Consider the following 23683-nt stretch of genomic DNA (forward strand, 5'->3'; position numbering starts at 1 on the left):
ATGAAACACTGGGAAACTATACTCACTATTCCGCTTTCTGACATTGATTGGGAACTTTTCTGGTCTTCAACAAATCGCCCACTTTTATCTTCTAGAGTCTCACAATCAATGTTCTTTATTATGTGGCATGCAGTATGGACTCCATTTCGCATGTGGAAAGCCAATTTAAAACAAGACTCTGTTTGCTGGAACTGTTTAAAAGATGTAGGAACTCTCGACCACATGCTTTTTCACTGTACACAGGTCCGATCCTTTTGGACTCGCATTTGGAGCACCATACAATCTATTACTAACTGCTCGGAAGAGATCTCTATGGACATTGTAATCCTTCGCTCTCAACATCCCTGCTTTGCACAATCAAATTGTCCTCCTAAACTCATTGATACTATGTTTGTGACTGCTCTCATGCACATTCTGAAAAACTGGAAATCATCTTCGTTATTAGACTATACTTTTTGGTGGAACTCTCTGTGTATGTACCATAGATTTGAATCATATGCATATGAGAAAAAAATTACATCCAGAACCCTCACGAACTTGAAGTTTAACAAATCACCTTGGTCATTCCTAGATACCTATGTACGTTCTGCTTCGTAGACACTCCTACACTTTTACACCCCAATCTATGAAACACTGGGAAACTATACTCACTATTCCGCTTTCTGACATTGATTGGGAACTTTTCTGGTCTTCAACAAATCGCCCACTTTTATCTTCTAGAGTCTCACAATCAATGTTCTTTATTATGTGGCATGCAGTATGGACTCCATTTCGCATGTGGAAAGCCAATTTAAAACAAGACTCTGTTTGCTGGAACTGTTTAAAAGATGTAGGAACTCTCGACCACATGCTTTTTCACTGTACACAGGTCCGATCCTTTTGGACTCGCATTTGGAGCACCATACAATCTATTACTAACTGCTCGGAAGAGATCTCTATGGACATTGTAATCCTTCGCTCTCAACATCCCTGCTTTGCACAATCAAATTGTCCTCCTAAACTCATTGATACTATGTTTGTGACTGCTCTCATGCACATTCTGAAAAACTGGAAATCATCTTCGTTATTAGACTATACTTTTTGGTGGAACTCTCTGTGTATGTACCATAGATTTGAATCATATGCATATGAGAAAAAAATTACATCCAGAACCCTCACGAACTTGAAGTTTAACAAATCACCTTGGTCATTCCTAGATACCTATGTACGTTCTGCTTCGTAGACACTCCTGTCTTCCTTTTCTTTGATTTCCTTTTCTTTATTTTTCTTTCATCTTTCTCCCTTTTTTCTGTTGTTCTCCCTCACTTTCTTCTTATATTCTCTTCACATGCAGTTCTAATAGTAGGAACCTTTCTCTCTGTTATGTTCCTCTATAGTTAAATATAGATTTATATGCTCTTTATACAGAAAGCTTTATTTTGACTTCATGTATTTGAACTGCTTCCTGTATTTTCTAAAAATACTCAATAAAAAACTATTGAACTAAAAAAAAAAAAAAAAAAGAACTATGGTAGCTTAAGTAACTTTTCTCTGCTCTACCCCTATTGATGAGATCTGTAAAGCTGCTACTTGGTCCTTGGTTCATACTTTCACCTCTCATTACTGTCTGGAATCTCTTTCCAGATGGGATGGGCGCTTCAGCTAATTAGTTTTGCAAAATTTGTTTTCCTAAAGGCCAACCTCCTGCCATCCCATTCTGGTTAGCTTGGAGGTCACCCACATGTGAGAATATGCTGCCTACTTGTCCTGGGATAACAGTTACTTACCGTAACAGGTGTTATCCAGGGACAGCAGGCAGATATTCTCACAACCCACCAACCTCCCCTGGTTGGCTTCTTAGCTGGCTACTAAACTGAAATGCCATGCACTTATGTTGGGCGGGAAAGCACTTGCGCATGCACAATGTGATTAGTCGTGAACTTTCTAAAATTCTTACGGTGCACTTTTGCGGCTGTCCGTACCAGGAATCTGTGGATGATGTCACCCACTTATGAGAATATCTGTCTGCTGTCCCTGGATAATACCTGTTACGATAATTAACTGTGCTTTTGGCAGTCTGTTAGATTTGGGCAAAGAAAGAGAGAGGAGTCAAAGATGGCCTTGAGGTCACGAGCTGGTGAGACAGGGAGGATGCAAGTGTTATCCACTGAGAGAGAATAGGTAGATTTAGGTGGAAGGATAAAGTAGCTTAGTAATGTTCAATTTTAAGTGGTAGTGTGACATCCAGGTAATAATGTAGGAAAGGCAGGCTGAGACTCGGGGCTGGATTCCTGTAGAGATTTCTAGTGTAGAGAGGTAGATCTTGGGAGTCATCTGCATAGATGTGATTTTGAAACCATGGAAAGAGATCAGAGCACAAAGGGAATGAGTATAGATGGAGAAAAGAGGAGATCTCAGGACTGAGCTCTTGGGTATTCTGGATGGAGGAGCCAGCAAAAGGGTTAAGGGTAAGCTCTATTAAGTTCCGGATCAGTTGCTTAGCAGTCATATCCATAGTTAACTTGTGAATGTTGCTTCTGGGCAGAAATAACATGCTCTCACCATATGGGCTGAAGGTAGCTAGTACGATATACCTCACCGTGGCTGCCAGAGAATTGTCTGTGAAAGTACAAAAAAAAAAATAGCCAGTTGGTATGAAATGTTAGTGCTGAGTGTGAATGAGAAATTTATTACCATGTCCTGATTTTCTGGTAATCAGTAATTATACATTCCTCCAGCTGTTCTATAGGGTGACAGATGAAAATGCAAAAACCAGTGAGCTCTACCTTGTGGGGATGATCTGCTATACAAGCCATCACTACTGTGCCTTTGCCTACCATACGAAGAGTTCCAGATGGGTTTTATTTGATGATGCCACTGTTAAAGAGGTGAGAAAGCTGCTTTTATTTTGGGCATTTCTTTTTGAGTACTGATGTAATCTTGCCTTCTGTAAGGGGGCATTTTTAAAATTTTCAAATCTGGGAGTCACGTGATGCGGTAAGCTGGGGCAGACATGTGCTGCCTGAGCTCTCGGGCCCTGAGTCTACAATCTTACTGTTTAGCCTCCCTGCAGCGCCCGCAGACCCCACGGGAGATTGCCCTGTTGGGCATATGGACAAATACCTCGCATCGGCAGTGCCCCCGATGGCAACGTGCACCACTAAAAAAGATTGTGATCATCAACCACCTGCTGCTGACAAGATAGCGCCGGGGACTTCAGCCACTGTTAGTCAGCTTTCACCAGAGGCGTTGCAGGACATTACACAAGCGGTCGCCTTGGCAATGCAGCCCAGACTTGACCGCCTATCCAAGCAACTGCAGAAGCTTGAGAACATGATTGCTGATACCAACCGCCGCACCACGGACTTGGAAACATGTTATCCCAGGAGACAGCATATTCTCTACATGTGGATGACGTCATCTATGGAACCCATTAGCGGACGTATTCGCAAGCAGACTTGCTTGAAGATCTTCAAGCTTGCGAGTGTACCGCGCATGTGCGAGTGCCCCTCCCACCCGACTCAGGGCATGCGTCTCCTCAGCGTGGCCTCGGTTCTAAGTTTTCTGCAGAGCCAGAAGCCCTGCTTCTTTGCTCTGCATGAATTCGTAATGCCTCTTGCACCACGGCTTGCATTGTTGTTTTTGGGTGAGTTGTTGTGCAGCGTGTCTTGTCTTGTTTTTAAAAAAAAAAAAAAAAAAAATTTTTTTCCTTGTTCCTTTTTTCGACCGGGCTACCGTTTTTTTGTTAAGCCGCCTGACCTCGCAGGGCCGTGGCTGTATTTTTTCCTATGTCCCAGCCTTTATCCAGGTTTAAGAACTGCACTAAGTGTGCCCGGGTGATCTCCATCACCGACCCCCATCGTTGGTGTGTGGAGTGCCTTGGGGCTGATCATCGCGCAGAGTCTTGGCCACGTTGTGCTACTCTCCAGCTCCGGGCTCTTCGGTGGGTGGCCAAGATCCTCCAGCTTTTTGGCCCCATGGAGACAGCGAGTACAACCTCGGCCTCAGCCCCACCGATGGGGGCCTCGACTCCGAAGGCCTCGACCTCAGTGAAGTCCCCTTCGAAGGCCCCGACTTTGGCTCCTCCTGCCACCCCGGCCTCGGGTAAGTCTCCTCTTGCTTCCACAGCTGTGGCAGTAAAGAAGCCTCTCTCGGAGTCTCATGCGAGTGCTGCTTCGTCGGCCTCTTCGAGACATCGTCCTAAGCGTGCCTCCTCACGTAGGGAATACTCTTCCTTGAGGTCGCCCCCGAAGGAGCGCACTGCTGCACCTCAACCCCAGCATTGCTGGTCTTGGTGCCGATGTTCGAGGATATGCTTAAAGCTATCCTTACTTCACAGATTTCCTCAGTTCTGGGTCAGCTGACCCTGACCCTGACCCCGACCCAGTCCCAGTCTGACCAGCCTGGGCTTTCCTCCGAGGTTCCTCGAGGCTTGTCTCGCAAGTCCCACCGCTTGCCCTCAAGTGATTCCTCTTCTTCTGATTCGAGGATCCGGGTGTCCCGGGCGGGACCCCGGACTGGGGCTTCCTCCTCCTCGCACCTTGTACCTTCGAAGTGGCAGAGGTCATCCCCACCTCGTCGGGGACAGTCCCCGACTGTGAAACACGCGGAGTCTTTGATGACTTCGGTATTGGGTACGAGGCCTCGCCGGACTCCTTCCCCACCTCTTTCTGAGTCCAGGTTAAAAACTCCTGTGGACGACTTATCTTTCCTGTCTGCTTCTCCGATGCATTGGATGGTGATGCTTCGGACGCCAGGGTCTTCCCTGAGTCGTCTTCAGCGAGGCCGTTCCTCGACGCCCCTGGGGCAGTTCAGTAAAACGTCCTCGGTGTCCCGTTCTCGAGACTCGGAGGCTTCCGCCTATTATTCAAGGGAGGTCTCACCCTCTTTCTCTACTGCTCCGAGATCTCGCTCTACTTCACCTTTGGAGGAGGAGTCTTCTTCTCGAACCTCCTCTTTTACCCGGTTTGTCTCAGACATGGGCAAGGCTCTGAAGCTGGATCTCCAGTCCGAATCCAGGTACACTCGAGTATTTGGCAGAGATGGGGCTCCATCATCTGCCCCTTGAGGCTCTCCATTTGCCTCTGCATCAGGTGCTCTGGCAGACATTTCTGCGGAACCTGGAGACTCCTTATGCTGTCACTGCCATTCCCTCCATGGATTCCTATTACCAGATGGTCCCAGTCAAGGGATTTGAAAATGCGCAGCTTTCACATCAGTCCCTGGTAGTGGAATCTTCGTTAAAATAATTTTAATCCCTCCAAGGTCTACACTGCTGTCCCTCCATGCAGGGAAGGGCATACGATGGACGCCGTCTCTTATCAGAACTCAATGATGGCTAACCGAGTTCTCAACTATAATTTTACCTCGGGTCCTACCTTCGATACTGTGTGGACGCCCTCCACTCTTTCCAGTAAGACGTGTCTGCTCCTTGTCGGCAGGAATTCCATCTACTCCAGGAGACCCTATCCCAACTCTGTCTCTATATGTTTCAGGCGGCTTCCGACGCCTTTGAGTTGTCCTCGCAGGTCACAGCCTTTGCGGTCGCCATGCATCGCCTGGCCTGGCTCCGGATAGTGGACATGGACCCTAACCTTCAGGATCGTCTGGCAAATCTCCCGTGTGTGGGGAATGAGCTGTTTGATGACTCCATCGAGGCCGCCACTAAACGCCTTTTGGAGCATGAGCGGTCGTTCGCTTAGCTCGTGAGGTTCAAGCCGAAGACTCCTCCGGCTCGACCGTACAAGATTCCTCCTCGACGATACCTGCAGAAATCTATGCCTGCGTTCTCTTGCCCGCTCCCGAGGCGACCCCAGCAGCAGTGTCCGTCTAAGGTCCAGCCGCCTGCTCTGGCGAAGCCTGGGCCATCCTTTTGACAATTCCAGTCTGAGCTTGCCGGCTCCCTTCCTCCTGGAGCCCCCCCCTTCCCATTGGGGGCCGTTTCCATCATTTCTATCCTCAGTGGGAGAGGCTTACCAAAGACCTGTGAGTGCTTTCCATCATCCAGGAGGGGTATTCCCTGCACTTCAGTCACGTACCCCTGGACCTTCCACCAAGAGAGTTTCCTTCTTCTAGGGCGCAACTTCCCCTTCTTCTGCGGGAGGCTCAGGCCCTCCTCCGCCTCCGGGCGGTTGAGGAGGTTCCTCCGGAGCAGTTGAATATGGGGTTCTATTCCCGGTATTTTCTGGTCCCCAAGAAGATGGGAGACCTGTGTCCGATTCTGGACCTCCGGGCTCTGAACAAGTTTCTGGTCAAAGAAAAGTTCAGGATGCTCACCCTTCCTACGTTATATCCCCTGATGGACGAAGGGGACTGGCTGTGCTCGTTGGACCTCAAGGAGGCCTATACGCACATCCCGATTCATCCGGCTTCTCGCCGGTATCTGAGATTCCGGGTGGGGAATCTCCACCTCCAGTATCGTGTTCTCCCCTTCGGCCTTGCGGCCTCCCCGATGATTTTCACGAAATGCCTGGTAGTGGTTGCCGCGGCCCTGCGTCTACAGGGGCTTCAGGTGTTTCCCTACCTCAACTACTGGTAGATCAAAGCATCGTCTCGCCAGGCGGTTCTGGTGGCAATGAATTGGACTATTTCTCTCCTTCAAAGTCTCGGCTTCGAGGTGAACTTTCCCAAGTTCCAGCTGTGTCCGTCCCAGGCCCTCTAGTTTGTCGGGGCGGAGCTGGACACTCTTCGTCTTCGCTGTTTCTTGCCTCGGCTTCATCAGGAGACCCTTATCCATCTTTGTCAGAAGGTGTGTCTCCTGTCCTCGGTCCCGGCCCATCTCATGATGGTCCTGTTGGGCCATATGGCTTCCACGGTTCACGTGACTCCTTTTGACAGACTTCACCTCCGCATACCTCTGGATTCTGGCATCCCAGTGGAACTAGAACCGGGATCCGGTGTCTCGACACATTGTCGTGACTGCTTTGTTGAAACAATCTCTCCGTTGGCCCTCATAGATCCTCCATTGCATTTATCACCTGACAGGATCTTTACTTACCCGAGGCGGCGGCAGCAGTCCTGACGCACCAACCTTTCCTCCCTCAGTGCCCCAAAGTAACAGTGGTCCTACCATTTCCATCTCTCCCTTTCCCCCTTTCACACCCTCTACCATCTCTCTTTGACCCTGTTTCATCCCTTTTGCCATCTTTCCCTTTCATGTCCCCCTCTGTCCTTCCCCAAGACCATCTCTCTCTCCTGCCCCCCTCTACACTCCCTGAAGTCTATCTCTCCCTATCCCCTACCATCTCTCCTGGTCCCCCTAGTAGCCCCTCTGTCCTTCTCATCCATCTCTCTCTCCTTTCCTCACTTGAGTCCAACATCTCTCCCTTCTCCTACTCCCTTCCCCGAATCCATCACCTCCTGCCTCTGCAGAGCTCTCGCAGCTCCTCCTCGTCCTCCTCAAGCCAAGCTTCAGCCATCTACACTGGCTCTGGGCTCGGCCGCGGTGGCCTGCAGCCGCTGATAGCCGCCTCGGGGGGGAGAGAGAGAGAGATTCTCGTGCGTGCCAGGAAAGGGTGCACGGGGGGGGAGGGGCCACGATGGCGGCGAAGTTACAGGGAGGGAGGGAGTAGAAGTGCGCATGCGCACTCTTGCCCACAGGGCCCTACAGCTCACGGAAAATGGTGAGTGGGAGTGCGCATGCGTGCTTAGGGTTTTAATTATCTTAGATAAACAAGTATTGCTATTATGTGAATCTACTCTGAAAACGTAATCCTGTGTTCTGCTGAACTTTCTCCTCAGGTTGGAACAAAATGGAAAGATGTGGTTTCCAAGTGCATCCGCTGTCATTTCCAACCTTTGTTGCTGTTCTATGCGTATCCTGATGGTACAGCCGTGTCTACAGAAGATGCTCTCAGGCATATCATCCAGTGGTCACCCAGTAAGATGGAGGCAGCCTATGGAGAGGACTTAGGTAACTAGATTTTAACCCCATCTGCAGACTAAAAAGGGCAAACGTGGGAACAGAACTTCTGGGTTTGAAGTGTTGAGGACCAGGGAAGCTGCCAGGGCTCAAATCCTGCTTCTACCATTAGCACTCCTTGTGACTTGACTAGGTCATGCTATCCACAGTAGATCATATTGTATCTGAATACTTTTTTCCTTGCATATTTGGAAGTGGTTTTTGCATCCTGCTGCTCTGGTGAATCATTCAGTTTGGCCTATCAAGCTGGTAAAGTTCAAGTATGGTTAGATCTGATTCAACAGACTGCATCTTATTGCACTTTTAGAAAATCAGTTAAGACTCATTTGTTCAAAAAATTGGTTACTTGATTGAAGACTATGTCATAGTTTTTATACTGTGGTTTTATAAATGGAATATTGTGCTTTTTTGAGTGCTTTGTATTATCACTGAAATGTTCAGTCCTCTTTGTGAACTGCCTAGAACTTTTTGGGTGTTGGCAGTATGGAAAAATAAAGTTATTATTATTAACTGTTTGTCAATCTCATGCCTTTGAGAGGATTTATAACAACTCCTGATGAAGACACATTGTTTGTGATAAGCTAAGCTGCAATCCATTTTGTGTGATTCTCCAATAAAGATTGTGTGTTCCTAAAAAAAGGACTGTCCTTTTGTCCTCACCTTTTTTTCTGCTGAATACTTATCACCACACTATGTATATCCAGTAGTAATATTGTAGACTGTCTTTTCAATTTTAGATCAAGAGAATTGACAACATTATTTCAGGTATGATAGGTTCCTGCCCCAAACTACTTGCTTATATCCTAATTTTCTACTAAGGCAATGGAAGATGATTTGTCCAATTTCCCAAGAAAGTATTGGTGAGAAGTGGGATTTGAAACCTAATTTCTTTGTTAGTCTATTCCAGTGTATCGCAAACTGTGTGCCTCCTGAGATTTCAGGTGTGCCGCGGTACACGGGAGAAGAGGAGAGATGCCAGCGCCAGCTGACTGTCTACAGGACGTGCCTTGCGCGAAGAGAGGCACGTTCTGTAAACAAATCTCCCAACACCGGCCCCTCTTCTTTCTGCCGGCCTTTCCTCTCAGTGCAAGGCCCATTTGAAGGGCCTTTGCGTATGCGCTGACGTTGGCGCGCTTCCTGGTTTCTCAAGCCATTGACACTAGGTTTAGTGTGCCCCGGCTCGAAAACGTTTGCGAGACACTGGTCTATTCTAACCTTTCCAGTTCGAAGTTGCATCTTTCCCTGGCTTTGAGTCTTTCTTCAGAAAAAATCCCACTCCCCAAGGATATGAATGCATGATTCTGTCTTGGATAAATAATTTTTGATTTACCTGGATATCCAGCTTTCAATTTATATAAATAAATACACCCCCCCCCCACACACACACACACCTTTTACTAAGCTGTGGTAGAGGTTTCTACCACAGCCTGGACTGCTAAATGCTCCAATGCTGCTCCAACGCTCATAGAATTCTGAGTGTCGGAGCATTTAGCGCTCCAAGCCATGATAGAAACCTCTACTTGGGGGGGTGGGGGGGAGGCTAGAAAGCTTTGTTGAGGTCAATTAAAAGTTAACTATGTTGAAATTGAACTGCATGACCATAGAAAGTAATCTTCTAGTCTAGGTTATATGTCATTTAGAAAATGAAATTTAAACTGTACTGCTTAAATTTTCATTGAGCTCTCTTTTGAAATAACAATCGGTTTCAAAGTATCAATAGAAACCTGGTACCAAAAGTTAAACCGCAGTAGCGTAGCCAGCCTTATAAATGAAATACGTATTGAATTCAGTTGACCTGGAGAAGGCTATTTTGTTTAATGTGTGTCTCCTTTGCCAATGTACATTGATTGGAAAGGGTTTCACGTGGACTCATACTTTGAAATTATTTTATAAAGGAGCTGAAAAGCTGTCTGTCCCTAAGAAGCCAGATCACACCAGAGAATATGAATTTGCACCTTATAATGCCCGAAACAGCAATTTGGTTTTCAGTAGGAGCCATTTTCAGGGAAGTGGTGGCAGAGCACCAGGTATGTGCCTTGAAAGGAACAAATATATTAAACTATGCCAATACTTGCTTGATTTCTTTGGTTATTAGGGAAGACACAACATGGCACACTCTCTTCTGTCATGAAAACACAAGTAGAAACATGACGACAGATAAAGGCCAAGTGGCCCATCCAGTCTGCCCATCTGCAGAATCCATTATCCCTAAGTGATTTCATGTGCCTGTTCCACGCTTTCTTGAATTCAGGCACACTCTTCATCTCCATCATCTCTACCGGGAGACTATTCCACACATCCACCATCCTTTCGGTAAAGAAGTGTTTCCTTAGATTACCAAAAAACAAATGGGTAGCCAATCTACAAAAAAAACAGTAGATCAGAATAGGGGTCCAACACTCCAATGCAAAATTTATTTACCACATAAAATCATGTATACATAAATTTTATTTATTTTAAAATTTGTATACCAACTAAACCTAGGTAGTTTACAAAAAAGCATAGAGAAACAAAACACATTAACTTTCCCTTGCAAAACCCATGCAATCTGCCAGTAATTCCAAATTTTAACTAATTTAGGTAATAAAAGGAAGTTGGAAAAAGTTGACTTTTTAAGATTTCTTTTTAAGTTCGATATGGCCATATTTCACCTTAGTATATGAAGGAATCTGAAAAACAAAAAGGCCTTAAAAATTTGTCTGTAAATTTGGATAGGGGGGTTCATGCAAGGAGCCTATTGCAAATATTATAGAATGCAAAAGCGGTAACACGATTATTATGGGAGACTTCAACTATCCCAGGATAGACTGGAGTTTTGGAAACTCACAATGCGCTAGGGAGACCAGATTCCTGGAGGCTATACAGAACTGCTTCATGGAGCAGCTTGTCAGAGAACCGACGAGAGGGAATGCCGCTCTAGATCTAATCCTTAATGGGCTAAGAGGACCTGCAAAGGAAGTGGAAGTAATGGGACTGTTGGGAAACAGTGATCACAAAATGATCATGTTCAAAGTTGAAGTAGGAATATCGAAGAGAAAGAGAACCACAGCGACAACTTTTAACTTCAAGAAAGGAGACTACGAAGCGATGAGAGTAATGGTAAGGAAGAAACTTAGGAACAGCTCAAAGAAATCGCAGACTGTAGAGCAAGCCTAGTCTTTATTCAAGGACACGGTGAGTGAGGCACAAAAATGTTATTTTCGTCAGTATTTACAAAAGAGGACACATCCAACGTGTCGGAACCTGAAAAAATCTTCAAAGGAGATCAAGCAGAAAAATTAACATCCATGGAGGTAAGCCTTGAAGACGTACACAAGCAGATAGATTAAAAACTGACAAATCTCCGGGCCCAGACGGAATCCACCCTAGAGTATTGAAAGAACTAAAGGAGGAAATAGCGGAACTACTTCAGCAGGTTTGTAATCTATCCCTGCAAACAGGCGTGATCCCGGAGGATTGGAAGAGATAGCAAATGTTATGTCCATCTTTAAAAAAGGATCGAGAGGTGACCTGGGGAACTACAGACCAGTAAGTTTGACTTCAATTCCGGGGAAGATGGCGGAAGCGCTGATAAAAGACAACATCGATGAGCATCTCGAAAGGAATAAACTGATGAAAACAAGCCATTTCTGCTAAGGAAGATCGTGCCTAACGAACTTATTGCACTTCGAAGGAATTAACAAACGGATGGACAAAGGGGACCCCATAGACAGCTCTGATCTCTTGTATCTTATGAATATGCCTTCGTTCTGTAACTTGACCCAAAACTTATTTCCTCACATTACTTCTCCTGTATTCTCTTTGCCGGTATCTCCCTTCAACCGCCCATTCAGTTGTCCTTTTCATATGTACCCTGCTCCAAGCCTATGTATCTGAGATATCTTATTCCCTGTATTCTCATTATGATTATGCCTTCGTTCTGTAACTTGACCCAAATCTCCTTGCTCCACATTACTTCTCCTGTATTCTCTTTGCCTATATCTTCTTGCAACCGCCCATTCAGTTGTCCCTTTCATATGTACCCTGTTCCAAGCCTGTGTATCTGAGATATCGTATTCCAAAGATTATGTATCCAAGTCTTCTGACTCCAAAGCTTGTATCCTATTTCCAGCTCCAAACATATGTATCTTGTTGTAAACATATGCCTCCTTTTGTAAATACTGCTTGAAAATGCTTGAGTACCTGATTGTAAAAACCGCTTAGATAACCTTGATAAGCGGTATATCAAATCCTAATAAACTTGAAACTTGAACTCTCTCAGCAGTGCTCTCATTGTAAACCGCTTTGAACTTATGATATAGCGGTAAATCTAATATAATAAAATGCTAGGCCGCGCATGTGCACTAAAAAAACCGTGTTCCCTGATCTGTCGGGTTTTTTTTAGTGCGCATGCGCGGGTTGTACGTCACCAAACTCGGCAACGCAAGCCATGTCCGCCGTCGGCCTCGAGCTCCTGGGGGCCGGCGGCTCGAGTCGCCCAGCCGGTGCTGAGTCCCCCCCACTCCCACTTCAGCTGGCACGGACGGTTTGAGAATGAGGGAGAGAATAACGCAGCCAGACGGACCGCGGAAAGGGAAAGGGGGGGGAGGGTATCGAGGGAGCCGGCTGGCCGCATAAATTATTTTAATTTGAAATCTGCCGCCGTCGCCGCGGCTCCTCTCTCATCTTCCGACATAATATAAGTGCAGCTCATGAGAGGAGCCGCGGCGGCGGCTTTGAAAACGGCTCCCTTATTTCGGTGCTTTTTTTTTTTTTAAGTTTAAAACTGCCGCCGTGGCTCCTCTCACGATTTTGGCCTGTGTCAGAGAAGGCTTCCGACGCAGGCCGGATCGTGAGAGGAGCCGTGTAGGCATCTTTAAACTTAAAAAAAATCCAGCAAATAACTAAGGGAGCCGTTTTATCTCCATGCTGCTACGAAGGAACAGGTGAGGGGGAGGGAAATGCTGATGCTGATGCACAGGGAGCAGGCAGGCATGGCAGGCAAGCAGGGGAAGAGGGAAAGGGGCTGCTTTGGGGGTAGAGGTGTGCTGGGGGCACATAGCAGTCATGGGCAGGGGATCACAGAACAGGCAGGCATGGCTCAACAAGGGGAGAGGGAAAGGGGGCTACTTTGGGGTGAGGGGTTTCCTGGGCCAGACAGCAATCATAGGGGGGAAACAGAAAGGGGCCACGGAGCAGGCAGGCATGGCACAAAAGGGGGCAGGGGCATTGGGAAACGGGGCTGCTTTGGGGGGAAGGGTGTTCTGGGGGCACACACCAATCATGCCGGGGAAGAGAAGGGGGCCACAGAGAGATAGGCAGGCATGGCGCAAGACAGAGACACAGACAGAAAGAATGACAGACAGACAGCATCCAAGCACAGAGAGAGAAAGGAAAAAAAAAACAAGTCGTCTACTCTAGCACCTGTTGCACAGGGGGAGAACGAAAGAGATGCTGATGGACAGGGGGGTTGAAGAAAAGGAACGGAGGACTAATGTTGGACAGGGGGAGAAGGAAAGAGGTGCTGCTGGACAGGGGGGAGGTAAAACATAGGGAGAAGGGCTGCTGCTGCATAAGGAGAGCAGTGAAGGGGTGGTGGTGGACACAGGGGAGGTAAAAGGAAGGGAAAATGGACAGGGGGAGCAGGCAAGGGGTGGTGATGGACAGCCAAGGAAAAAAGAAAGGCAGAAAGAAAAAAAGCGGCTAAGGAGAGAGAGAGAAAGAAATAAAGACAGACACACACACATATGTTCTAGCACCCGTTAATGTAACGGGCTTAAAGACTAGTAAGAAATAAAATTATTATTATTATTATTATACTTAGATTTCCAAAACGCATTTGACAAGGTATCCATAGAAGTTTCGTCAGCCGTAAGCCTGAGGTCATAATGCCGTTGTACAGATCCATGGTGAGCCCCCCATCTGGAATACTGTATACAATTCTGGAGGCCGCATTATTAAAAAGATGTGCGGAGAGTTGTCGGTTCAGCGAATGGCCACCAGGATGGTCTCAGGACTCAAGGATCTCCCGTATGAGGAACGACTGGGTAAGTTGCAGCTGTACTCACTCGAGGAACGCAGAGAGAGGGAAGACATGATCGAGATGTTCAAATATGTCACAGGCCGTATCGAGGTGGAAGAGGATCTCTTTTTCCTTAAAGGACCCACGGCAACAAGAGGGCCTCCGTTGAAAATCAGGGGTGGGAAATTTTATGGCGACACCAGAAAATATTTCTTCATCGAAAGGGTGGTTGATCACTGGAATAATCTTCCACAACAGGTAATTGAGGCAAGCAGCGTGCCAGATTTTAAGAAAAGATGGGATTGGCATGTGGGATCTCTTCATGGAGGTAGTTAGGGGGTGGGCCATTAGTGTGGGCAGACTAGATGGGCCGTGGCCCTTTTCTGCTGTCATGTTCTATGTTTCTAAGGTACCCCATGAGCGCCTACTACAGAAACTGAAGAACCATGGGGTGGATCAAAAATTGGTTGACGGGTAGGAAGCAAAGGGTAGGAGTGAAGGGCCACTACTCTGACTGGAGGAGGGTCACAAGTGGTGTTCCACAGGGGTCGGTACTCGGATCGCTGCTGTTCAATGTATTCATAAATGATCTAAAAACAGAGACACAGTGTGAAGTAATAAAATTCACAGACGACACCAAACTGTTTAGTGGAGTTAGGACTAAAGAGGACTGTGAAGATTTACAAAGGGACCTGAACAAACTAGGAGAGTGGGCGACGAGATGGCATATGAAGTTTAATGTAGAGAAATGTAAATTCTTGCATGTAGGAAACAGAAACCCGAAGTACAGCTATACGATGGGAGGGCTGGTAATGAGTGAAATTACCCTAGAAAAGGACTTCGGGGGGTAATAGTGGACAAGACAATGAAGCCATCGGCACAGTGCGCAGCGGCCTCTAAAAAGGCGAATAGAATGTTAGGTTTTATCAAGAAAGGTATTACAACCAGAACGAAAGAAGTAATCCTGCCATTGTATCGGGCGATGGTGCGCCCGCATCTGGAATACTGCGTCCAATATTGGTCGCCGTACCTTAAGAAGGATATGGCGATACTCAAGAGCAGGGGTGCCCAACACGTCGATCGCGATCGACCAGTAGCTCAGGAAGGCAACGTGAGTCGATCGCGGAGCCCATCCCGGGCTCCGTGATAGACTCGTGTTGCCGTCCTGATCTACGGGCGATCAGCATTCCTCCCAGTGTTCTCCCTAGGGCCTTTTAGCTGGGCGGTCCGCCCAGCTCTCATCTGCCGCTGCAGAACATTAAAAAAACCGGCTTGGAGATTTCAGCCCGTAGCGAACTTATGCTCCGGGCTCTAACGTGTGCGTGCCGGCTTCTCTTCTCTTCCCTCCGAAACCGGAAGTTATGTCCGTGGGGGAGGGGAGAAGGGAAGCCGGCACGCACATGTTGAGATCCCTGAAGCAAGCGTTCGCTATGGGCTAATGCGGGAGACAAGCATTTGTTCTTCTTCCTGCCGGGTCCTGCCTACTTTCTGTTTCCGCGAAGGCAGGACCCGGCAGCATTTCCCCTAATAGGTCGATCGCGATCTTGGGCTGATCAGCCTTCCTCTTCCCGATGGCAGAATTGACGTCGGGGAGAGGAATGCTGGTTGGCCGAAGCAGGGAGAGCTTGGGGCCTGTTATTGGTGGCGTTTGGGTCCTGGTCCCCGATGGCAATGGCAGTGGCAGTGGCTTGGGGGAGGGCAGGGAGAAAGAAAGAAAAAGGGCAGGCAGGGAGACAGAAAGAAAGAAGAGAAACAGAAAAAAAAGAAAGGGAGGCAGAGAGAAAGAAAGGGCAGGGAAGAGGAAGGAAAAGTTGGGGGAAGGAATGAGGTCTGGAGGAGAGGAAGCATACAGGCTAAAAGAAGGGAAGAAAGATTGTATGCACAGTCAGAAGAAGAAAGTGCAACCAGAGACTCATGAAATCACCAGACAAGGTAGGAAAAATGATTTTATTTTAAATTTAGTGATCAAAATGTGTCTGAATTTATATGTGCTGTCTATATTTTACACTATGGTCCCCTTTTACTAAACCGCAATAGAGGTTTTTAGCGCAGGGAGCCTATGAGTGTCGAGAGCAGCGCTGAGCATTCAGCGCAGCTCCTTGCGCTAAAAACTGCTATCGTGGTTTAGTAAAAAGGGAGGGGGGTATATTTGTCTATTTTTGTATGGTTGTTACTGAGGTGATAGTGCATAGAGTCATCAGCTTTGACCTCTTTGAAAAACCCTGGAATAGGAATGATGATTAACATTTTCTATGCGTACAGTGTGCTTTGTGTTTTTTTAAAATTTTATTGTTGGTAGATCATTTTGACTTGGTCATTTAAAAAGTAGCTCGCAAGCCTAAAAAGTGTGGGCACCCCTGCTCAAGAGGGTCCAGAAAAGAGCGACATGATTGATAAAAGGTATGAAAAACCTTTCATATGCTGAAAGATTAGAAAAATTGGGCTTCTTTTTCCCTGGAAAAGCGGAGATTTAGAGGGGACATGATAGAAACTTACAAGATCATGAAGGGCATAGAGAAAGTGGAGAGGGACAGATTCTTCAAACTTTCAAAAACTACAAGAACGAGAGGGCATTCAGAAAAATTAAGAGGGGACAGATTCAGAACCAATGCTAGGAAGTTCTTCTTAACCCAAAGGGTGGTGGAAATCTGGAATGTGCTTCCAGAAGGTGTGATAGGACAGAGTACGGTATTGGGGTTCAAGAAGGGATTAGATAATTTCCTGAAGGAAAAGGGGATAGAAGGGTATAGATAGAGGATTACTATACAGGTCATGGACCTGATGGGTACCTGCGTGAGCGGACTGCTGGGCATGATGGACCTCTGGTCTGACCCAGCAGGGCACTGCTTATGTTCTTCCCAGTGGGGACTCTAGACATGTGTATTTTGGGGGAGAATATACGAATTGGTATAACTGAATGTTTTACTTATAAAAAGTTTTATTTTTTATTAATGAGGAAGCTTTTGTCCTTTGCTATCTGTATTAATGAACATATTTCATTTTTTATGGTGCCAAATGATTTGAACCATGAAAGATTATACTGATTCCTTTTCGTTACAGACATCTGTCTGTTAAGGAATGGTGAATGTAGGGCTTCTATACATATTTGATTTATATTAAGATTTCAGGAATTTGTTTGTTGGTACCAAACTATTTGAAACCTGAATAATTTCTGTTAAGGACATCTGTGGATTTATGGTACCAAATGTGTTTGTTTTAGTGGGCAGCACTAGCAAACTTTGAGATTTTCAATCAGCGACGGGGCTCCGTGGATGACGTCACCCACATGGCGAGAATATGCTGCCTGCTTGTCATGGGATATATATATATATATATATATATATATATATACTAGTCTTATAGCCCGTTACATTAACGGGTGCTAGAATATATGTGTGTGTCTCTCTCTCTTTATTTCTTTCTCTCTCTCTTCTTAGCCGCTTTCTTTCTTTCTGTCTTTCTTTTTCCTTGGCTGTCCATCAGCACCCCTTGCCTGCTCCCCCTGTCCATTCTCCCTTCCTTTTACCTCCCCTGTGTCCACCACCACCCCTTCACAGCTCTCCTTATGCAGCAGCAGCCCTTCTCCCTTTGTTTTTCCTCCCCCCTGTCCAGCAGCACCTTCCTTCTCCCCCTGTCCAACATTAGGCCTCCGTTTCTTTTTCTTCACCCCCCCTGTCCATCAGCACCTCTTTCCTTCTCCCCCTGTCCAGCAGTAGGCGTCCCTTCCTTTTTCTCCCCCCTCCTCCTTTTTTATCCCTATGATACACTTACCTTGCTCTGCCCCTGATCATAGGTTCCTGACAGCCGCCCAGTTGCACCCATTGGAAAAGTTCCCTCTGCGGCATCCCGCACCCCTCCTGACGCGACTCCCGCTGTCTTTCTTTCTGTCTGTCTCTGTCCCTGGCCCCCTTTGTCTGTTTGTCTTTCTGTGTATCTCCCTGCCCCTGTGTCTTTCTCCCTTCCTCCCTCTGTCTGTCCGTCTGAAGCAGCATTCCCTCCTCCTCCATTTCCCTCCCCCCACACCAGTTCCCTGTGTCTTTCTTTTTTTCTTTCTGTCTCCCTTCCTCCCTCTATCTGTCTGTCCAAAGCAGCATTCCCTCCCCCTCCATTTCCCCCCCACACACCAGTTCCCTGTGCACCTGCCCCTGTGTCTTTTTTTGTTTGGAGAGGATTTAGATAAGTTGGTTCAGACTTTGACAGCCTCTAAGGTGCCCCGCCTGCTTGAGGATCATACTCGTCAGGTGGTTAGAGGCAGCACTGCTAGGGGGTGTCTGCGGGATTTACACAGGTTCTGCACTGGCCGTGTGGCTGCTGCCTTCCTGTCTTCTGGGTTTTCCCGGGGACGTTTCTTTCACTGCATGCAGTGCTTTCGGGGAGCCCGTCGGGGGGGGGGGGGGGGGCGGCGCTAAATCCCTCTGCCGCTTTTCTTGCAGCCCATCCTCCCCAATGATTCATTGCCTGCACCCCCTCTGGTTCCAGTGGGTGCCTGGCTAAACTAAACTAAACCTTAGGTTTGTATACTGCACCATCTCCGCATGCGCAGAGCTCGGCACGGTTTTCAGAGGTTGAGAGGAAAGGAACTACAAAGAAGGGATATAGGAGAGGGACTGAGAAGATAGAGAGGGGCAGGGTACTAGAGAACGGGAGGTGATTAGATTTTTGAGAAGAGCCAAGTTTTCAAGCGTTTACGGAAGGATTGGAAGGAGCTAGAATTTCTGAGCGGGGAGGAGAGGTTGTTCCAGAGTTCCGTGGTTCTAAAGGGGAGGGATGTTCCAAGTTTTCCTGCGCGGGATATACCTTTTATAGATGGGAAAGATAGTTTCAGTTTTTGGGAGGGTCTAGAAGAGAGCGGGTTTGAGGAATTCCAGAAGAGTGGGATAACGGGAGGAAGGACGCCATGTAGAATCTTGAAGGCTAAGCAGGCACATTTATAGAGGACTCTGGAGTATACTGGGAGCCAGTGAAGCTTGGAGAGGAGTGGGGAAACATGATCGAACTTGCCTTTTGCGAAAATAAGCTTGGCCGCGGCGTTCTGAATTAGCTGAAGTCTATGGAGGTTTTTCTTAGTTAGGCTTATATAGATGGAGTTGCAGTAGTCTAGTCTAGAGAGGATGGTGGATTGAACGAGGATGGCGAAATGAGAATGATGAAAGCAAGATCTTACTTTCCTCAACATATGGAGGCTAAAGAAGCATTTTTTTACCAGGGAGTTGAGGTGATCATTGAAGGAGAGAGAGGAGTCTAAGATGATGGGTGGGTGCCTGGCTGCGCAAATTTTCTCACAAATGTTCAGAGATCACATCGGATCAGTGGGTCTTGGAGGTGATTCAGGACGGTTCTGCTCTAGAGTTTGCCCATTCCTTACCAGATGGTTTTTTTAGCTTCGCCTTGTCGCGCCGAGTGGAAGAAGCAGGCTTTTCGCCAGACCCTTCAAAAATTGCTAGATCTCATAGCTGTGGTTCCAGTGCCCCCTCAGGAGTCAGGCACCGGCAGGTGCTTGATTTACTTTGTGGTGCCCAAGAAAGAGGGCACTTTCTGGCCCATCTTAGATTTGAAGGGAGGTCAACAGGGCTCTCAGAGTTCCGTCTTTTTGCATGGAGACATTGCGATTGGTGATTCTGGCAGTTCAGTCAGGGGAGTATATAACCTCTTGACCTGACATTCCAATCCAGACTTCCCATCAGCGCTTCCTTCGTTTTGCGATCTTGGTCCAGCACTTTCAGTTCTGTACACTCCCTTTTAGTCTGGCCAAGGCTCCCCGGACGTTCACCAAGGTTATGGTGGTCGTAGCAGCGGCCTTATGGACAGAGGGCATTCTGGTTCATCCTTACTTGGACGATTGGTTGATTGGTGCAAAATCCTTCCAGGAGAACACTTGGGTCATGGTTTGGGTGGTGGAGTTGCTGCAGTCGTTGGGATGGGTTCTCAACTTTGCTAAGAGCCAGTTAGCCCCCTCGCAGCACTTGGGAGTATCTTAGGGTGGTGTTTGACACCTCCTTGGGGGGAAGGTCTTCCTCCCAGAGGCCCGGGTAAGCAAATTTTGCTCTCAAATTTGCCTGCCTATGGCATCCCAATGTTCTCGGGCGCAGGATTTTCTCCAAGTCTTGGGGATCAATGGCAACTTCTCCGACATGGTGAGGTGGGCTCGGGCCCACATGCGTCCTCTTCAGTATGCCCTGCTTCAGAGGTGGTTGCCCCTGATCCTCGGTCTAAATCACCCTGTTCCTCTTGAGGGGCTTGGCTCGCTCCAGTCTTCGTTGGTGGCTCTAGACCTCCCATCTTGTTCAGCAGATGATTCTGGATCAGCCACAGTGGACGGTGCTTCTCACGGATGCCAGTCTTCTCAGTTGGGGAGCTCAGTGTCTAGTTCACTCAGTTCAGGGCACCTGGTCCATGGAGGAGGCGACCTGGTAGATCAATGTTCTGAAGATCAGAGCCATCCGTCTGGCGCCGTTATCCTTCCACTCCTTCTTGACAGGCAGATTGATCTGGGTTCTGTCAGACAATGCCACGTCGGTGGCCTATGTCACTCATCAGGGGGGCACCAAGAGCACTCAGGTGGCACAGGAGGCGGCTCTGCTCATGCTCTGGGCAGAGTCGCATCTTCAGGACATCTCGGCCTTCCACATAGCAGGAATGGAGAATGTTCAAGTGGACTTCCTCATTCATCACATGTTAGATCCCGGAGTGTGGTGTCTAAGCCACTTGGCCTTTCAGTTGATAGTGCAGTCTTGGGGTCAGCCCCTAATGGACCTGATGGCCACAAGAGTCAATGCCAAAACTCCCCGCTTCTTCAGTCGTCGCAGAGACGGTCATGCCGAGGGTCTGGATGCTCTGGTTCAACCATGGCCAACGGAGGGGCTGTTGTATGTGTTCCCTCCTTGGCCATTAGTAGGCAGAGTTCTTCTCCGCATAGTTCGACATCCGGGCCTTGTGGTTCTGGTTGCTTCAGATTGGCCTAGGTGACTGTGGTACGCGGATCTGGTGAGGCATCTGGTGTCGGATCCTCTGCCTCTTTCACACAATCTTCTGACTCAGGGCCCCATTCCCATGTTCGATCCGAGTCCCTTTTGTCTTACAGCTTGACTCTTGAAAGGAATCATCTAGATAAAAAGGGGTATTCAGACAAAGTGATCTCCACTCTCTTGGGGTCTCGCAGACTTTCCATGTCTCGTGCTTATGTGTGAGTTTGGCGTGTATTTGAGGAGTGGTGTATGGTGCGAGGAGTGGTTACTTTTTGCGCTTCCGTGCCTAACATCTTAGAATTTTTGCAGGATGGCCTGGACAGGGGCCTGGCTTGGTCTTCTCTCTGGGTTCAGCTTTAGGCCCTTTCAGCCTTTCGTGGGTATTTTGTGGTTGGGCAGACTGGATGGACCATTCGGGTCTTTATCTGCTGTCATCTACTACGTTACTATGTATTAAGAGGTCAGCGTCTGATCGCCATTCCTGATGTCCGCTTCTTGCGGGCAACCAAATTGCTCAAGCCTCCCGTGCGACTGTCTGGTCCTGTCTGGGCTTGTGTACCCCCTGTTTGAGCCTTTGGGCGTCTGCACATTGAAGGACCTTACTCTTAAGGTAGTTTTCTTGGCTAGACGTGTTTCGGAGCTGCAGGCTCTCTCTTGCAGGTCTCCCTTCCTCGAGTTTTCTAGGGAACGGGTAGTGTTGAGGCCTGTTCCTTCCTTTCTGCCAAAGGTAGTTTCTCCTTTTCATGTCAATTGGTCTGTGGTCCTCCTAGTTCTGAGTAGTCAGGCAGTTTCTGAGCAGAAACAGTTGCACAAATTGGATGTTGGTCGGGTCCTTCGCTCCTACTTGCGGAGGACCCAGGAGATCAGGAAATTGGATCATTTTTTTGTCCTTCAAGCGGGTCCTCGTAGGGGGGATGGCGCTTCCAAGGCTACCATTGCGCGCTGGATCTAGGAGGCTATTGCTTCCGCTTATCTTTTCCATTAAAAGACTGTTCTGGAATTTCTCAAGGCCCATTCTATTCATGGTCAGGCAGCTTCTTGGGTGCCTCCTGTGGATATTTGTAAGGCAGCGGTCTGGTCTTCTCTACATTCCTTTGTCAGACACTACCATGTGGATGTTCAGGCGCATCAGGATGCGGTGTTCAGTGCGCATATTCTGGAGTCCCACCCATGATGGTCTGGAGAGTGCTAAAGAAGGAGAAATTGGGTTCTTACCTGCTAATTTACTTTTACAAATTCCTGTAGAACAGTATGATGTAATGGATCAGTTTGACAAATTGAACAGTAGCAAATCACCTCGACCAGATGGTATACATCCCAGAGTGCTGATAGAATTGAAAAATGAACTTGCAGAGCTATTGTTAGTAATTTTTAATTTTTCTTTAAAACCTAGCATAAGACTGGAGGGTGGCCAATGTGACACCGATTTTTTAAAAGGTTCCAGGGGGTGATCCAGGAAATTATAGACCAGTAAGCTGACTTCGATGCTGGGCAAAATGGTGGAAACAATTATAAAAAAATAAAATTATGGAACATATAGACAAACCTCATTTAATGAGACAGCATGGGTTCAGCCGAGGGAGATGTTGCCTCACCAATTTATTTGACTTCTTTGAAGGTATGAATACACTTGTGGATAAAGGTGAGCCGGTTGATATAGTGTCTCTAGATTTTCAGTAAACTTTTGATAAAGTTCCCCACGAGAGGCTCCTGAGAAAATTAAAGAGTCATGGTTTAGGTGGCAAAGTTCAGTTGTGGATTAGGAATTGGTTATCGGATAGAAAACAGAGGGTAGGGTTAAATGGTTATTTTTCTCAATGGAGAAGAGTAAACAGTGGAGTGCCACAGAGGTCTGTACTGGGACCAGTGCTATTTAACTTATTTATAAATTATCTGAAAATTGGAACGACGAGTGAGGTGATTAAATTTGCAGATGACACTAAACTGTTCAAAGTTGTTAAAACGCATGCGGATTGTGAAAAATTGCAGGCAGACCTTAGGAAATTGGAAAACTGGGCGTCCAAGTGGCAGATGAAATTTAATGTGGACAGAAGCAAAGTGATGCACATTTAGAAGAATAATCCAAATCACAGTTACCAGATATTAGGGTTCACCTTGGGGGTTAGATCCCAAGCAAAAGATGTGGGTGTCATTGTAGACAAAATGATGAAACCTTCTGCCCATTGTGCGGCAGCAACCAGAAAAGCAAACAAAATGCATGAAATTATTTAAAAAGGGATGGTTAACATGACTAAAAATGTTATAATGCCTCTGTATTGCTCCATGGTGTGACCTCACCTGGAGTATTGCATTCAATTCTGGTCTCCTTATCTCAAAGATATAATGGCATTAGAAAAGGTTCAGAGAAGAGCGAACAAGATGATAAAGGGGATGGAACTCCTCTCGTATGAGGAAAGACTTAAACAGTTAGGGCTCTTCAGCTTGGAAAAGAGACAGCTGAGGGGAGATATAATTGAAGTCTACAAAATCCTGAGTGGAGTAGAACGGGTACAAGTGGATTGATTTTTCACTCCGTCAAAAATTACAAAGACTAGGGGGACACTCGATGAAGTTACAGGGAAATACTTTTAAAATCAATAGTGAAAAGTCTGTTGTGCAGGATCTCTTAAGTTGACAGAATAAAAACTCTTGTATCTGGTTCACACATGGATCTAACTTTTTCAATTTCCAAAAAAAACCTCTTATAGCTATTCCTCCCTTTTTCCTCTGTTAATCTGTATTGTTTTATAGCTCATTGTGCAAACCTCTTAATGGATCTGTTATTCTTTACAAAAACCCTTCAACAGTCAAAATTGC

General features: G+C 47.0%; 1 protein-coding gene across 3 annotated transcripts in view; it reads left to right on the plus strand.

The window, feature by feature from the left end:
- USP53 (ubiquitin specific peptidase 53) overlaps window positions 1-23683 on the plus strand; it is a 262672-nt gene that overhangs the window by 113965 nt on the left and 125024 nt on the right. For all 3 annotated transcript variants that reach the window (XM_033938073.1, XM_033938084.1, XM_033938093.1), the window contains 3 exons: window positions 2718-2867; window positions 7720-7891; window positions 9796-9927. In XM_033938073.1, the coding sequence (XP_033793964.1) occupies window positions 2718-2867; window positions 7720-7891; window positions 9796-9927 (454 nt within the window). The remainder of the gene's footprint in view (window positions 1-2717; window positions 2868-7719; window positions 7892-9795; window positions 9928-23683) is intronic.

Source organism: Geotrypetes seraphini, chromosome 1 (assembly GCF_902459505.1).
Source record: "Geotrypetes seraphini chromosome 1, aGeoSer1.1, whole genome shotgun sequence".
In the NCBI taxonomy this organism is placed as follows: Eukaryota; Metazoa; Chordata; class Amphibia; order Gymnophiona; family Dermophiidae; genus Geotrypetes; species Geotrypetes seraphini.